The sequence below is a fragment of the Corvus brachyrhynchos genome, unplaced genomic scaffold (genome assembly GCF_000691975.1).
Source record: "Corvus brachyrhynchos isolate BGI_N302 unplaced genomic scaffold, ASM69197v1 scaffold164, whole genome shotgun sequence".
Taxonomy (NCBI): Eukaryota; Metazoa; Chordata; class Aves; order Passeriformes; family Corvidae; genus Corvus; species Corvus brachyrhynchos.
The window spans coordinates 806,891-823,665 of record NW_008237426.1 but is presented as its reverse complement, the minus strand read 5'-3'; the positions used below and the strand labels follow the sequence as shown (position 1 = coordinate 823,665).

Below are 16,775 nucleotides of genomic sequence, written 5' to 3'. Positions count from 1 at the left end.
CAGTGCCAGAGGGCAGGGATGGATGGGATATTGGGAAGGAATTGTTCCCTGGGAGGGTGGGCAGGCCCTGGCACAGGGTGCCCAGAGCAGCTGTGGCTGCCCCTGGATCCCTGGCAGTGCCCAAGGCCAGGTTGGACGGGGCTTGGAGCAGCCTGGGCTAGTGAAAGGTGTCCCTGCCCATGGCAGGGGTTGGAACTGGATGATCCTTAAGGTTTCTGCCAACCCAAACCATTCTGGGGCTCTATAAACAATGCACTAAAACCTGCATTTGGACCAGAAGAGGAATTTAGTCCTTGTCTGATTCCAGCAACTGAGAGGTTTCTGTCTGTTTTCTTCAAACCCAGAAGTGTTCTCCCAGTTTCGGTGACGAGGCCTAGATGCTCCAGCAGGTTCTGTGTGTGCTGCTGCTCCCCTTCCTCACCATCCTCCTCACTTTCTGCTCTTTCCCTACTTTAGCTTTCACTTTTTCCCTAATTTAGCTTTCACAGCTACGTCTCTCCCTTCCTTTGTCGCTGCTCCGTCTCAGAACAGGAATGTCAGACCCAACAAACCTCCCTCAGCAGTTCTCTCCCTACAACCACGAACCCAAGCTGCAGCCACTTTCCATGTGGGTTTTGTCAGCCCTCGTGGAGCAGTAACAGTGTCAGAGATGAAAACTGCATTTTTGTAGTATTTTAGTACATGTGGTTGCTACTCCTCTGACACGAGCACTCTGAGTAGTATCTGGCACCCCTAAGCCCTATTCAAATAAAAGTGTATTTTCAGTTTGCTTTTTTTAATCACTTCATTAGTGATTGCTGCAGATCATCATCTCTGGGATGCCCACGTGGGCTGTTTTCAATTGTCTGCACATCCAAGGCTCACTGAGAATGGGGGGGTTGGCTTCTGTTCTGGTCATTAGATCCCTTTAGGTGATCCAAATCAAGTGCATTAGGAGAGCTTGAATTCCTCCTGCTTTTGCTTGTTCTAATCTTGGATAAATCCTATCCCTGTTCACAGTGGCCAAGCATTGTTAATACATGTGGGTTTTTTAAAAAGCAAGCATAATTTTTGAGTATTTTTTTTTAGAAACTGATTTCTTTAATCATTTACTCGCATGCAGCATGAGTTTGTTGAATAGGTACTTTGAAGCAAATAGGAAAACAAGTACACTGTTTTCCTGATTTTTCCCCTACTTGGAAATTAAACACATCATTTAAACCCACAGAAGTGATTGAAGGAGGGAGATTTTCATGTGAAAATCTTAGGTGAATACCATGGGGCAAAATTCAGTAGGTGCTAACATATGGTTTTTTCCTCTGAGTCATATTGGAATGAGACATTTGTGTTACAGTAAGTACAAATGTAATTATGAAGCCAAATTTCACCTTCGAGAATAAATGGGGGGGAAATGGAAATGGCTGATAAGGATTTCAAATCAAACATCAAATGATAATGAAAATCAAATCCTGTGTATGATAATAGCTCACTGAATCATTTCTGTGGTAGGATATCAGCAGGTTCCTGGGATTTAGTGCCAAATCCCTGTGAGCAGAAACACCAATTGATTAATCAGAGAACGTGCTGAAAATTTATTCCACATATTAAAAGAAAAGCAAACAAATGAAGCTCCCAGAGAACCACCAAAAACACATATCCAGATTTGATTTTTGGAGGGATTTCCTGAAGAGGAAGAATTCTACTGCTGCTTTTTTTTTCCTGAACATTTCATTGGAAGCACCTTTCATCCTTGTATAGAAATTATAGGAAGCCCATCAAAGGCTCTAAGGGAAAAGGGGATATTTCCTCTCTTCCTGTGTTCGGATCTGATTTCCTGAAGAGAAGAGGAATTTCTGTTTCTTCTCTCCACCAGAAGAAAATGTATTTTGTGTTGCCCAACTTTACTTAAATAATTGAATTCCTATTCTTTAGGTTTTACACCAAATCCTGCAAACTTCACACCTGGAAAGAAACATTTCTTATCACCTTGGAATTACTGTAATTGTTCAGTGTTTGTTGGTAAGAGTCTGAAAGGGGAATGTGTTGCTTGTTTTCCTCCCGGAGGGCAGGAAACAACCGCACACGTGTCCTCGTGTTCCGGAAGAGCTGGGGCGTCACCAGGAGAGCAAGAATCCATAGGTAGTTCCTATGGCTGTATCAACATCACTCCTATTTTAACAAATGAATTTTTGGAGGTTCTTGGGAAAATTACAAGGAGGGTTGCTTGGAAAGCTGGATTTTTGGGGATGAGTGGGAGTTCTGCATTTGTAGGGAATGCTGGCACTGGCAACGGGTTTATCCAGTGTGAACAAAGAGCGTTGATAATGTCCATCATGGGATACACACACACAGTACCCCAGGAAAATGCTGGAAAACTGGAGGAAAAAAAGACCCTGATCAACAACACAACAAGTCTTGTGGGGTGAACAGCAAAGCACCAAGTTGCCTTCGGGGCTAGCAAGTCAGGCTGCCTTCTAACAAGTCTTCTCTTCTAGATGCAAGGACTTTTCCAGAGTTGTGCTTGAAAAATGGCTTTTAAATACCACCTTTTCAAGTTCTCAGAGCCTGTAGAAAATCTGGAGTGGGTGCACTGACCTTGCCCCCACGTCTGTGATGTCCCCAATGAAAAACTGGGATTTAAAAGTGTTGTGTTGACCAGAATTGCTGCAATAATGTTGTGCTGACCAACTGAGTCTGTCAGCGCGTCTTTATGGATGCTCCCTAGATTTGAATAATGCTGAGAGATGGGATAAGGGTTGTCACAGTTAATAAACTCCACGGGTGTTTGATCCTCATTAGGGCTTTAAGTCGTTTTGGTGCTCACACTCACTTTCCAGTTGTGCTTAAATCCACTTCTCATTAACTGAGTCTGTGCTCAGGGATTGGGGTCTAAACTCCTGCTCTGAGCACTGCGCCCTTCCTAAGGTGCATTTGTCATAGTAATGACCCAAAATAGATTGTGATGTCCAATGTGTGTGTGTGTGTAAAAAAGGGCATCTTTTTCTATGAAAAACGGTTTTGGGGTTTTCTGTCTTGCTTTTCTAGAGAGCAGCGTGTGGTGCCAGCTGCACTCCGGAGGCTCCAGTGATGGAGTGAGGCTCAGAAACCCTCCTGGGCAGACTCAGATCTATAAATGGCTGTGCAAATGTAACATTAGCTTGGGTTTTGATGGTCATAATAGCTGCCCAAACCCAAGTATCCATCTCGCACCTTTCTCCTCTGTCCTTGGTCAGTCTATGCTGTTCTCCACATTAGTTATGAGGGAAGATGGACAAACCTCTCAATGAGCTGAGATGTTCAAAGCCTTTAGAGACCCACTTTGGAATGATTCTTACTTGGAATTGCTCAGTGCACCCATACCCTGCTCTTCCTAAGAGTTGCAAAAGTGATGAGCTTTGCTTTGTTTCGGTCTTCTGATTTTCTGAGTGTCCATGTCAAGTGATGCCCTGAACAGAAACAGTTCTTCATTTTAGACTGGCTCTTTTGAAACAGAATGTTAGGGGAAGTATTTATTGGCTACAAGAGCCTTCATACCATGGATTTGTTTGGGTCAAGAATGCTTAAAGCTGATCACCAGGGGCCAGTTGCTGTTCCAGATACATCGCTCCGTGGTTGGGTTGGTCTGATGGAGTCATCGAGGAAAGGGTGTGTCTCTCGTATTTCAGTCCCACTGTGGATCTCACTGTGGTTCCTGGGGTCCACACTCCAGAAAATTGTCCTCTTGGCTAAGGAAGGGTGTGACTGAAACCACAGAGCTTCCAGCAGCATCTTGATGGCTTTTTCCTCAGAGAATATCCTGAGCTGAAGGAGGCCCACAAGGATCATCAAGTCCAACTCAGCGGGATCTTTTTGCCTTCTGCTCCCTGGGACATCAGGTCACTGGAATATTGCTGCAATTTTTGCTCTTTGCCTTTCAAAGCCCTTCAGCTCTTGCTTCCACCCATCTTCTGTTCTCTGGGCTTTGTTTATTCTCCTTAGACTGAAAAATGTATAAATATTTGAGGGTTTGTTGTTCGAATTGAGCTATTGCTTCAATCTTGCTCGTGTGTTAGGTTAGTCAGCAATAAAAACACTGAATCCAATAAGGAGCATGGGGGGAACTTCCAGCAAAATCAGGTGAAAATGTCTGTAAAAGGTTAGCTCAACATCTTGGAATCATGGAATCAATTAGGTTGGAAAAGACCTCTAAGATCATCGAGTCCAACTGTCCCCCAGCACTGCCAAGGCCACCACTGACCCATGTCCCCAAGTGCCACATCCACACAGCTGTTAAATCTCTGCAGGGGTGGAGACTTCACTGTTTCCCTGAGCATCCTGTGCCAGTGCCTGACCAACTTTTCCATGAGGAAATTTTTCCCTAATATCCAACCTGAGCCTCCCCTGACACAGATTGAGGCCATTCCTTCTTGTCCTGTCCCCGTCCCCTGGAAGCAGAGCCCGACCCTGCCCCAGCTGCCCCCTCCTGTCAGGGAGTTGTGCAGAGCCACAAGGTCCCCCCTGAGCCTCCTTTGCTCCAGGCTGAGCCCCTTTCCCAGCTCCCTCAGCCGCTCCTGCTGCTCCAGCCCCTTCCCAGCTCCGTTCCCTTCTCTGGCTCCAGCCCCTCAATGTCTTTCTTGTTGTTTTCGATGTATAAGCTTGCTGGGGATTTTAACCCACCTGCTTTCCCTAGATTTTCTGGGTACCAACAAATATTTTGAATAATTCCAGCTTGAAATTTCAGCCCTCTGCTGAGTGCAGAAGGGCAGGAGTGAGGGATCCTGCCTGGAGCAGGGGGTGCTGTGGGATGGCAGCAGGCAGAAGATTTGCTTAAATATATTTAGTGACTTTGAATCTCAGTTCTTAAGAATCTCCTGTACACGTACAAATGTGTTTTACAGAGGCTTTTAATTTGAGCAAATTTGGGTTCCTGAGATTACATCTTTTCCAGCCTCTAAAACACAGGCTGCTGCTGCTGGAACTGTAAGTCCTTGTTCCAAAGCACTTCAAAAGTAGATTTTAGTTCTTAAGTCTGTCTTCCCTTTGTTCCCTTTGACAGAAGATGTTTCCAGAAGTTTATCTATTTTTAAGGTGGCCTGAATCCGATGCTGATCATGACAACTTTCAGACCAATTAATTTGGCAATGAAATCTTACAAAAAACCTCAAATATGCTATGTCAGGATCTTAAAAAAATTGGCCAACCCAACAAGTGGAGTTTCTGGCACATAATAAATAATACAGAGATCCTTTCTAGCTTGATAAGCAGGAAACTATTGATTAAAACCTTGTCTGTGGCTTATTTCCTGACTCGCCGAGCCAAAGCACGTTTGATCTGTCTCCGGTTGGAATCAGCAATATTTTTGTGTGGGTGCAACATGTCCTGCTCCCTTTGATCCCCTGAGATTTGTTTTGGCATTGCAGCAGCTATTTTTAGTTTGCTTTGTGAGAGAAATAAAAATGGTTTGATGAGCATCACTATGTTTCAGATCTGCCTACATGTCACGTAAGGAGACTTGTGGAAGAGACCAGAAGCTGTAGGTGATGACCTGAAGACAAGTTGTATGTGATATATGGGATGTAGTTCAGAGACTAAAATGAATTTAAAATATGTAGGATGATACAGGAATAAACAACTACTCAATAAATACAGCATAAAACCTCATTTTAAATGCTCTGCTGCAGCTCCTGAATTTGAAAAGAAATAATATTTCCTGATGGTCTTTAGATTGGGTAGTTTGGTATCTGTTTAGGATAGTGAGGGGCTTTATTTATAATGTGACCTCACCCAAGATCTATTCTAGACTGTAAATACTTTATCTAAATGAAAGAAAAAAATTCAAACAAAGAAAGAAGGAAAGCCCCCCACCCCCCCAAAACCCTGAGTCATTTAAAATAGGTTCATTTCAGTGCAGGTATTTTTTAAATGGATGAAGGCAAAGTGCTCCATCCACCCTATGTTCTCCGTATGCTTTTCCAGGAGTTTCCTGCCAGCTCTTAGGATTAAGCCATCGCTTCTAAGAGTAGCTATTGAACACTTTGGGATCTGGGCCACCAGCTGTGGGACCCAAGCACAGCAAGGAAATCACCTCTCTATGGGCTTCCCAGCTTTCCGTGTAGCTGAGCCTACCTTGGGAAGAAGAGCAGTGGCTCATCCCCCACGCTGCACATCCTGGAGGAAGCTGGGCAGTGCTGGTGTCAGGGAAACATCCCAGTCTGACCATTCACAAGACTCATGGCAGTCACACTCCCAGCATTCCTCAGCACTGGAGTGGTGCAGGCTTAATGAAATCCTCATTTGTTTTGAAAAAAAAAACCCAGGAAATTCAGGGGTGAAGTCCTGCACATCCCTGTAGGCTCTAATAAAAGGGGGAACGAAAAGTATTGCAATATAAACCTACATGTGAAGCTGTAGGGGAAACGACGACGTTCTTTTTGGCTTTAAATAGGAATGGAGTTTGTTTTTAATTGCACGTTGGAGCAATTAATTGGGCTGGTTTATGCCAGGATGAAGCATTAGGACAGTGAGAAGCATTCCTGGGTCTTGGCCTTCGTCTTTCCCCAGAGACTGATTTTTCTGGTGTGACAGTGACACTGATTGTCTTTCAGCTTAATCAAAGAAGTGTAGGTAGAGCGTAGGGATAGAAAATTGGCCTTGAATTTTCTATTAATCACTGAAACAGTCTCTCACATTTGAGGAAAATTTAAAAAAAACTTAGACAGCAAAAAGCCCCCATGTTGCTTTTAATAAAAACAGCCAAAAACCCCTCCCCAAACCCTTTTCATCAGTAGAGGGAAGAAAATGCAGTTAGTGGGAACTAGAGCTCTTTGTGTTCGAAATGCCGGCCGCCTTCCAGCCCTTGCTGGAGAACTCGGGCATTTCAAGAGCTCACTCTTGAAAAGTGCTGTTTTGGTCTGAGCTACACCAGAATCCTCTTGGTCTTGTTGCTCACCTATTTTCATCACACTCTTGCTTTCGGTTGTTTTTTAGGTGAGGAATTCCTTGCTAATTCTGGCCAGATTTTGTAGTTACCTAGTGATGTCACTTTTTATTGCCTCCAAGTTATGGTTAGCAGCATACAGAGGCTGTGAGCATCCTCAGCCACAGAACCATGGAGTTGTTCAGGTTGGAAAAGCCCTCTGAGCCTGTAGACTCCAACCATCCCCCAGCAGTGCTAAGGCCACCCCTAACCCCTGTCCCCAAGTGTCACATCCACACGTCTGTTAAATCCTTCCAGGGATGGGGACTCCCCCCCTGCCATGGGCAGCTGTTCCAATGCCTGACAACCCTTCCCATGAATAAATTTTTCCTAATATCCAACCTAAACCTCCCCTGCCATGGACTGTGTTACTCCCTTCTCCTATTCCAGCTGGACAGGGAGAGGAAGTGAGACCATGTACTTAATTGCATTTTAAGAGCAAAACATTGGCAGAACAGCTTGTGGTCACACTGAATGCTGCTATCTCCAAAAATCAAGGAAAAAAGAGGTGGGAACAAGCTGATAGAAGATAAACGATGCTTCGTGAGCTTTATTCCTTCACTTGGGGTCAGTAACATGAAGCAGCTCAGATGATGTTCCTCAAAGGGAGGGTTGGTGAGAAGGATTTCAGGGCAATGTGTCACAAGCCACTGATTCGTTACAGTTCAGGGTTGAACTGAAATAATTATGTGGGAACCTTCTGGTTCCTTTTTTATTCCTCTGCAGTGGCTAAAACGAACCCAAATGTAGCAGTCGTGGCTGATACCATAAGTTTTTAGGTGATTAATATGTACCAAAGCTCTGCTTGAGGTGATAATTGAAACCAAGGAAGAATCCCAGGCAGCAAGAACAAAGATAACCTTTAAATAGGAATTCCTGCTTTCTGGGTCTCTATGTAGGTGCCTGTCTGAAAGCCCAGGGACCCTCCTTTGATCTCAGCTTTCATCCCATCAAGCAGAATCTCTTTGATCCTGGCCGTGGTGGGGATGGCCCTTCCTCAGCACTGTTGTTCCTCTCTCTGGGAGAGCTGCTGGAGCAGTGCTGAACATGCCTGCTGTGATTTGTAGCTCCTGCTGGCAGTACCTGGAAAACTTCAAGTTTTCAGGAACCCTCAGATTTACTAGAGGGGTTTTAGGCTCCCCTTTTGTAGCCCTTCTGCTGGTGCCAGGCGCTGCCTGTCCTGGCCTGTGCTTTCCCATTGCTTGCTGTCACTCCTGTGCAATATCCACCCTCCTCTTTCCTTCACCCCCAGGAAACCTTTCAAGCATCTTGGTGAATTTGTTATTTATATATTTAATATGTGCATTTATTTTCTTTCCTTTCGCCACCAGTGGTGGGACTTTTGGTGTGATCTCATGTATCATCCACTCGAACGCACGAAAGAAACCAAGCCAAAGTCAGGGGCACATCCCAGAGCCCTGGGATTACACCCAATTCCCGGGGCCGTCGGGACCATTGACGTACGTGGCATAAATTAAAACAGCAGACAAAAGCTTTGGCGAGGGAGAAATACGAACGTTGGATGTGGGAGCTTGAGAAGCAAAAGCCATTTTAGAGCAGAGCAGGAATCATTTCCAATCACCTTTTTTCTTCTCTCCTTCAGGCTGTGACCGTGCGGAATTCCATGGCCAAGTCGTTGTACAGTGCCCTGTTCGACTGGATCGTGTTCAGGATCAACCACGCGCTCCTCAACTCCAAGGACATGGAGGAAAGCACCAAGGTAACATCTCACCAGCTCTTTTGGCTGCTCTCTTGGGTTTTTAAAATAGGTAACTGCACAATGAAACATTACCCAGGCGTGCTGCTTAACATGAAGTTAATTTTTCCTCAGATCATAACTGAGTACCTCGTTATTCTAAGCGGTGCTTGCTGAGCTGAGAAGGGTGAAACACCTCAAGTATTATAAGCTCAAAGCAACCAGGGAAGAGATTTTGTTGTAGCCACAGAAGCCAGTTTTCCCAACCCCTCTAGGAGCAATGGAAATAATTTTCCTCCTTGTGTGTAAAACTAGAGGTCCCTGTATAACTGAGGGAAAAAAAGGGAATTCTTGCTACCTCATGTTGGTGAAGTTGCTCCATGATGAAATGATGAACGAGCTGGGTGTCTGTAGTTACTGAGGTAGTACAGTAGAAAAATGGAATTAAAGAAAAAAAGCCATGGTGGGAAGAGTGGAGCTGGTGTGGTGCCCTACCACCTTCCCAAAGGATTGATGGAAGGAATGATGTGAAGTTTCCTGCCATAGCAGGGTCTGGGTGCTGTGAGCCAGGACATCCTCCCCAGCCCTCTCGTGTATTCACCCACACTCCTCGTGGCTGGGGGATACTGACCCCAAAATCCATGTCCACGCACACACGCACTTCCAGCTCTCCAGCTGCCCTTGGCTTGGGAATCTGGGACATGGTCCAGCAGCATGTGGGGCTTTTTGGGGGATTGTGCATCCAAACTAAAGTCACAGCTGCCAAAAGGAGGATTTTTGCTAAGCACTGACATTTGGATTGTGTCGGAGGATTGAAGTTGCAGAGACTCTCGGCATGGTCACTCCTTTCTTTAATTCCAAAAATGGCTTGTGGAGCGTAATTATGGACTGGAAATAAAAACATGCCTATGAAATCTGGTTCTATGCTTTTCTGACAAAGAAGGGTTGTCACAGTGATAACATCTAGCGAGCCTTCTGACTGCACATGCTGCCTCTCCCTCTGTTTAATATTTTACCAGAAATGTTGTATTCTTTCCTGATTTTTTTTCCAAGTCATCAGGAGTTTTGTCTGGGCTGTCAGGAAAAAACAAACCACACTGTTTACATATTTGGCGAAGCAGAAAAGGGGATTTGTTTTGACAAGGAAGTGCATCTCAAATGCTAATTATTTTTTTGTTAATGACCCAATGATTGTTTTAAATTATTATCTGTTCTGTAATATTTAAATACAAATCAGTCTAGGACACTCTTGTGCTTAGTCAGCGTGGCTATGAAAGTGAGGCACCACAGTAGGTGTTTATGGGCCATTAAACTTTGCTTCCCAGCCTCAAATCTCAGCAGGTAAGAGCCAGAACAGCCCAAATTCCTGCTTTTTTCCAGCATTGCTGCTGCACATTAACCCTCTGCTTCCTCCCTTCAAGACTCCCATGGAGTGTAACCACCTTCCCCCTTGCCCATCTCCCTGTGCCATCTCATGAATTCCCAATTCCCAGGTTTCTGACCCTTTTTTTTGCTCCAAATTGTAATGGTAATATCCAGGTCAGGCAGCAGGCGCCGGGAGCTGGGAGCAGTGTTGCCCCTGTGCCAGAGCAGATCCACCCACGCTGGCAAATGCCCAGGACCCGGAGCTGCAGGAACGTGCTCATACCCAGATCCAGGGAGGCAACCCGGGGCTGTACTTGGCCAGAGTTTCTGAAGCAGAAAGGCAGCGCACAAAATACCAGGGAATATCTGCTGCTCTAGACAGGAGTGTAGTTCAGTTTATCTTCAGAATCCTCTGTGAATTGGATTGATTCCCACAAATCTCCCAGAAATCAGGAAAATGCACAAACCCTCCCCATTTTAGGGGTGGAGAGCGTGAAGAAGAGATTTATGTGCATTTCAGAGCAGCTTTGTTAAACATTGACCAGCCAATTTTCCCTTGAGTGCTTCTACCATGTCACCTCCTCAGCCCTATTTTTAGCCCCCAACTTGGGTCATTCCAGCACAGAGGGAGGAGAAATGTCTCTGTGGACTGGGCAAGGCTGGGAATAGCTGCTCCTTTGCCCTCGAGGAATAACGTTGCTGCCAACAAGTGTCGGAGGGATCCCGGGCTCTGCAGCTGCCCTTGAGGCACCAACCAAGAATCACCACCCTGAGAAACGGAGCCAATGCCCACTAATCTGGTTTTTCCTACCACTTCCCAATCCTCTTGAAATCCTTTTCAGTTCATGCTTGGAGAAACCCCAGATGAGGATGCAGGTTCTTCTTAGCCTCCCATATGTTGTTTCGAGGTTGGGCAACACCAATGAGTAACTGGGAGGTGGACTGGGAGCAGTAGCATCTCCAAACCTTGGGAATAGCTCCTTGCTGTGAGGCAAGACCTCGGCACTTGGATGACATCTCCTTGCTGGCATCTACCAGCCAAAAAAATCTCTTAAACACACCAAGTCTCTGATTTATGAGAGCAAAATACAGCCTTGCACCTCAGAAACTCCTGAGTGTGCAGTGGGTGAACGGTGTGTGACTCACCCTGCGGCAAATGGCCCGGATTGATCCCAGCCCACGCTTGACGCTGATATTCCTCTGACTTTTAAGATATATTTTGAAACAATCCTGCAGGTTGGGAAGGTTCAGAAAGTGTCAGATGATGGATTTGGGGCACAGAGCTTTCTTTTATGATAATCACATGGTGCAGAGGTAAAACAAGACTCAAAAGCATCTCAATTCAGAGTGTGTTTGGGAGAAGTTGATGAGAAAAATTAATACAGAAGTTTCTCTCTTCATGAGTGTAGATTTGATTGCAGTGGGGCAATGGGAACCGAGGTCATTTTCAGATCCCAGTATGTGTTTATTTGATGTCAGCAGTAAGGAGAAGATCAAAAGATGAAGCTGGGCAAAGAAAAATAAACAGTCGGCCGTTGTTCTTCCATATTGTCCAGCAAATATTTGGAAGATGTAAATCAGACCTTTGATATCCAAATTTAGTTAAATGTACAGTGAAATATTTTGGGAAAACATAGTGGGATTTGGCTTATCTTGCTTGATGACAGGATTTGGAGCATATTATTTCTGACCCGAGTTGTGAATAAGTTATTTGATACCTCCTGGTTTATGGCAGTGGCAGATCTGCCATGGGTTGGATTTGCTCTGACTCCCTTTTCCTTCATCTTCTCTCAAGTGCTTTTAGTTCCTTTTATGTTCTCATGATTCCCTACAAACTGTCTGAAATTTGACCTTTATTAATGAGGTCAGAGACTTTTCCTTCTCTTGAGAATGAAATTACTAAACCTCCCAGAGCCTCTTATTGAATTCCCCTTCCATAAATCAGATTGGGAATTGCTAGAAGTTCATCTCACTGCTTAAAACGATGATAGAGTGGAGATCGTGGTGGATCAAAAGGCATTTCCAAGGGTGCTTTTAATCTTTTCCCATTTGGTTCTTGTGAAGTGTCTTAATTTCTTCCTAAATCACCCTGCTGCCGTTTTCGGATGACGTGCCGCATACGTGGGGATGATGGTGAACTCATGGCTGTGAAGAAAATTAAAATTAATGGCCATGAAGAAAAATTCGTGGTTGAACTCATGAAGAACTCAGGGCCATGAAGAAAATTCATTAAAATTAATGGCCATGAAGAAAAATTTGTGGTTGAATTCATGAAGGACTCATGGCCATGAAGAAAATTCATTTAAATTCAACCAACCAGTTAATTCTTGGCTTTTTGACCTGAAGCAGAGGAAGAATTGCTGAACATGCAGTGTGTTTAATGTGCATCAGTTCATTAATTTTAGGTCCCGACTTCCAAGTTTGTAGCAAATCACTGCCTCTCACTTTATATAATAGGTCATCGTGTATATTGGGGTGATGTAGTTTGGAGTGGTCCTTTTAGATGAAGTGGTGATGGATTTTTGGATTGTTTTGGGGAGGGATTTCTTGCAGTGTCAGCTTTGGAATATTGTAAAAGAAAAGAAATTACAACGATGAAGAGAGATAAAAAAATTAAAAATAGTAATAAGCAAGATTTTTCCCCCAAATTTGAAGCACACCTATTTGTGATTGCCAGAATGTACCTCCATGGTGGAATGACATCACCAGCGTGCATTTGGGGCATCATACATCAGCTCCAACAATCCCTATTTATTGGCACTTTGGGAATTGGAGAGCACGGAGCTTCAAGGCCATCATTTGCCAAAAGCCCTTAAAACTCTTGCTCTGTGTTTAAATGTCATGGCTGAGACATTTTAAGAAAAGCATGAGGTCATTTTTCATCATCTCAAGCAGAAAGTGCTCACTGACCCAGGGTTCACCCAAATTTTAAAAATCCTTATGGACATGCACTTTTGATCACAGGAATTTTGATATGTTAATTAATACAGTCACACTTTTAAATTTTAAATGTTAGTTTTGATAAAGAAACAGCATTAATCCACAAACTAGACTTGGCAAGTCAAGGTCTAAATTATCTTTGTGTGATTTCCTCATGGCACCTGTTCAAAGGATGGATTTGAAACTGAAGACTCATAAGATTTGTAAATATAAAGCTCCTTTGATTATTTTTTTTAAACTATTGGGCTGCAAATTTAGTCCTAAACCCACCCAGATTACACACTTTTTACAGGCCGTTCACCAAAATTAATTCCTGTATATGTCAATGGAAATGGTGTTTTTTCACCTTGCTACAAGAATTGACTCCGTGTTAGTACATTTGTGCTGCTTTGTCAGGGACAGAGAGCAGAAAAAGAGCCATAAATTCCAAATTTCTCAGGATTTAAAGTTTTCCCAAGTGGCATCCGCTGGCCTCGTTCTTTCAGGAGCGTCGTAGCAGGGGACAAACGACTGTTTCACCACAGAGCTCTGCCCGGATTTCTCTGGCGTGAAACTCTGCAAAAAAACTACACTCCTTAAAATCTGTATTCTGGAGGAGTTTGGGAGTTGTGAACACAGGGATGTGAGAAAAATTGCTGTTTTACTCAGTATAACAACCATGGCAGAATTAACCATCCTCCTCCTGGACGTGTGGTTTGATACCTGCAGTGGTTTTGTGAAATACAGATTTCTTTATAGGTCTATACATGTTTCATTTTGGGTGTCAGCAAAAAAATTATAAAAATACAGCTTTATAATATAATATTTTCATGAGATTCTTTTATAACTGACATGGCTATTTTTTCCTCTATATGACTCTTCTGGTTTGCTTTATAAGTGTATTTCCACACCCACATTTGGTAGCAGCTTCAACACAGTAAATGAACCAGATTTGGAAAAAAAGGGAAAGGGTTTTTGTGCTCAGTTATTTCATATTAAATTAAGTTTGTGAGAGCTTAAAGATCCTGTTCAGCTTAAAGTCTTCACTCATGACAGGGGCTTAACTATTTCCACAGAGCATCAATGCAGTGCTTTTGAAAGCTGGTGTCAGTAAATCCATAAATAGTCTGGAAATGTGAGTGTTTTATCTTCCAAGTCTTGTTTGTATGTGGTGGAATAGAGACTTTTATGTAGGGGAATTTTAGGGAACTCTTGTGGATTGTAGAGATGAGCTTGAAGAGCAGTGGGGTGGTTGGGATTGGGATTTGCAAGGGTGATGTGAAGGGAGATGAGAAGAAGTCACTTTGTCCTGTTTCCATCATCCATTTTTCCATGGATAATGTAGATAAAATAAGATCCATTAATCACACAGAGAGTTTAAGAAGAATTCCTCCTGAGTTGTATTTAAAAAAGAGGTGAGGCAGATTTCAGCCTGGTTAATGAACATAGCTCTGAACAAAAGGGTTGCCACATCCGTTGGGACAAGCAGGAGAAGGTGCTGGACCTCGGGAAGCAGTGGGTGAGAGTGAATCCCTCTGCCAGGCTCAGTCCTTGGTCCAGCGGTTCCCAGTTTCCATCTTCTGGTCAAAGGGCTGTTTCTCATGGGTGTTTCGCCAAGTGATGCAAACTTCTGGGAAAATGGCCAAGGGCCTTCATCCTTGTCATGGCATCGGGGAGGTAGAGCCTGTCTGGCCCTGGAATAGGGAGAAAAGCCTGGACAAAAGATGAAGTAGCCAATGAGCTCTTGGGAAAATGGGTTAGAGACTTATCTTTGTGCTTAAATGCTTTTCTTGTTGTGTTTTTTTCTTGTCCCAGTGGCCAGAGTCCAGGTCAGACAAAGCTCCAACTCACAGCCCAGTGGCCACTCTGCCCACGGCAGCCGTGCCTGCTCCAGCCGTAGGTGGTTCCCTGGTCAGGAGTCGGGCACAGAAGGAATATTTTCCTCCCACGTTGTGTGATCTGTTGAAAATGGACAAAAGGCAGTGTGGAGAGGCTTGTGGACAGTCTGGTTTATATTCCTGGCAGTGGCGTTAAGCCGGTCTCAGCAAGGAAGTCTTAGAAAATCCAGAGTGCAGGTAGCACCAATAGAACTAAAACCAGGGAACCTGGCAGCTCTCAGGACCTTTGAGGTAGAGGAGAGGGGATGTTACTCCTCCCTACTCGAGGTTTGGCTCATTTGACCAATGCTAATGCTTTTACCGCTCTTATTAATTATTTAATTAATTGTAATGGGTGAGCGGAGTGTTTGTGTGAGGTGGCTTTGGTTGGACCCCAGGGCATGGTGCTCTAATGAGCTGCTGGTAGAGCTCTCCCTGCACATGTCCTTCAGGCTCTTCACCCTTTTTCTGATGACAGCAGCCTTGCTGGGTGGGCACAGTCCGAGTTTTATTTATTACTCATTATTAATTAGGTTTTTGACACAACAGTCAGGTACAGGCTTGGAAGCTGCAGCAGAAATTGTATCTTGAGCTTGTTTTTCACCCCGGCTCCCTGTGCGGATGAGGTTTATCTGCTGACAAATCCCCCTGTCCCTCTTCCTCTGGGTTTCCCAAATCCGTCTGACAGGCAGAAGGCTTAAGTATTTTGAAAACCAGTACCTACTCAAAGGAGAAAGTTCCACATTTCTACTCCCATCAAGGGTAGGAAGAGCAGTCTGAGCCAGGAGGTGATGGGTTGCACTCACTCGTGGGCCAACATGCACCTGGCCAGAGGTCTACTGCCTCTGGTTGCCTGGCTGGTGTGGAGGGAGTGGGATTGGTTGTGGAAAGAGGAGGGGGCCAGGAGGATGCAAAGCAAGCTGGGAATTCACTGCAGCATTGACCTCCCTTTGCCACCATAGGAAACCTTGGGGCACCCACATCTTAATGAGCATCTCAAGAGGTCGTTGTAGATGAGAGACCAAACAGGCGTTGGCTCTTCAGTTTGGGGGAAAAGCCTGGCATGAGATACAACTGAGGTTCACAAAATCATCTAAGTGATGGGGAAAAAAGGCGATTTAGAACTGTAACTCACCAAATCCTGCAATTTATATTATGGGTTATGGATTTAATAAAAGAAAAAACTTCCCTGTTGTGACCTTCTGGAAATTCATCAGAGAATGTAGGGCTCGTAGTCCCAATGGGTTCAAAAAAAATAGGGTGGTTCCCTCTTTACACTTCTCTTGCCCATGAGCTAAAGGAGCACAGAGGTGTCTCTCCATATCCCTCATCCCAAACTGGGGGGAGCTGGTGGGAAAAGGTGCCAGAGTGCAGAAGAGCCACGTGGACACAGCCAGGGCTGGGCCAGCAGTTAGGGCTGAGTGTTAGTCAGGACTTTGGACTCCCTTTTCAGCAGCATTATTATTTTTGTGTTAATTCCCCCCTTTCGGTGAGGCAGGAGCGGCTCGGTGCTCCCAAACATCAGTCCACCATCTGATCCACCTGACAAACAAGGCACATGCTTTATTTGTGATACTATTTTAGTGCTCACAGGAGAACTAAAGATTATTTCCATGGGAAGCCCTGATGTGCAGGAGCTTCTTCTTGAGGTTTGCAGCTGGAGCGGGTTTGCTTGGACACATCCCTCACCTTGGAGGTCCTTTCCTGTGGATTGTCTTCACAGTGCAAGCCTTTGCTTCCCAAGCCCATGCCCATTTTTCCTCTCTGAAGGTCAATACTCTTAAATCCAATGGAATAACTTGGAATGGGGATCAGGTTTCTTCAGAGATGGCCATTTGTTTGTAAATGAGAAAAAATTCACCTCTCAAAGGGCTTTTCTCTTAGAACAAGCCCTTCTGTCCAGATATCTAAAGTTACATGTTGTCTGTCTGATTTGGAGTCTTCCAGATGGTGCAATATCAACAATTCCAGTAAAATTCCTGCT

At 44.4% G+C, this 16,775-nt stretch overlaps 1 protein-coding gene across 1 annotated transcript in view; it reads left to right on the top strand.

Annotated features, from left to right (window-relative positions):
* The window catches only part of MYO9A (myosin IXA), a 168,951-nt gene that overhangs the window by 91,091 nt on the left and 61,085 nt on the right, over positions 1 to 16,775 (top strand). Inside the window, 1 exon segment of the mRNA XM_017731129.1 lies at positions 8,538 to 8,654. Coding sequence (XP_017586618.1) covers positions 8,538 to 8,654 — 117 coding nt within the window.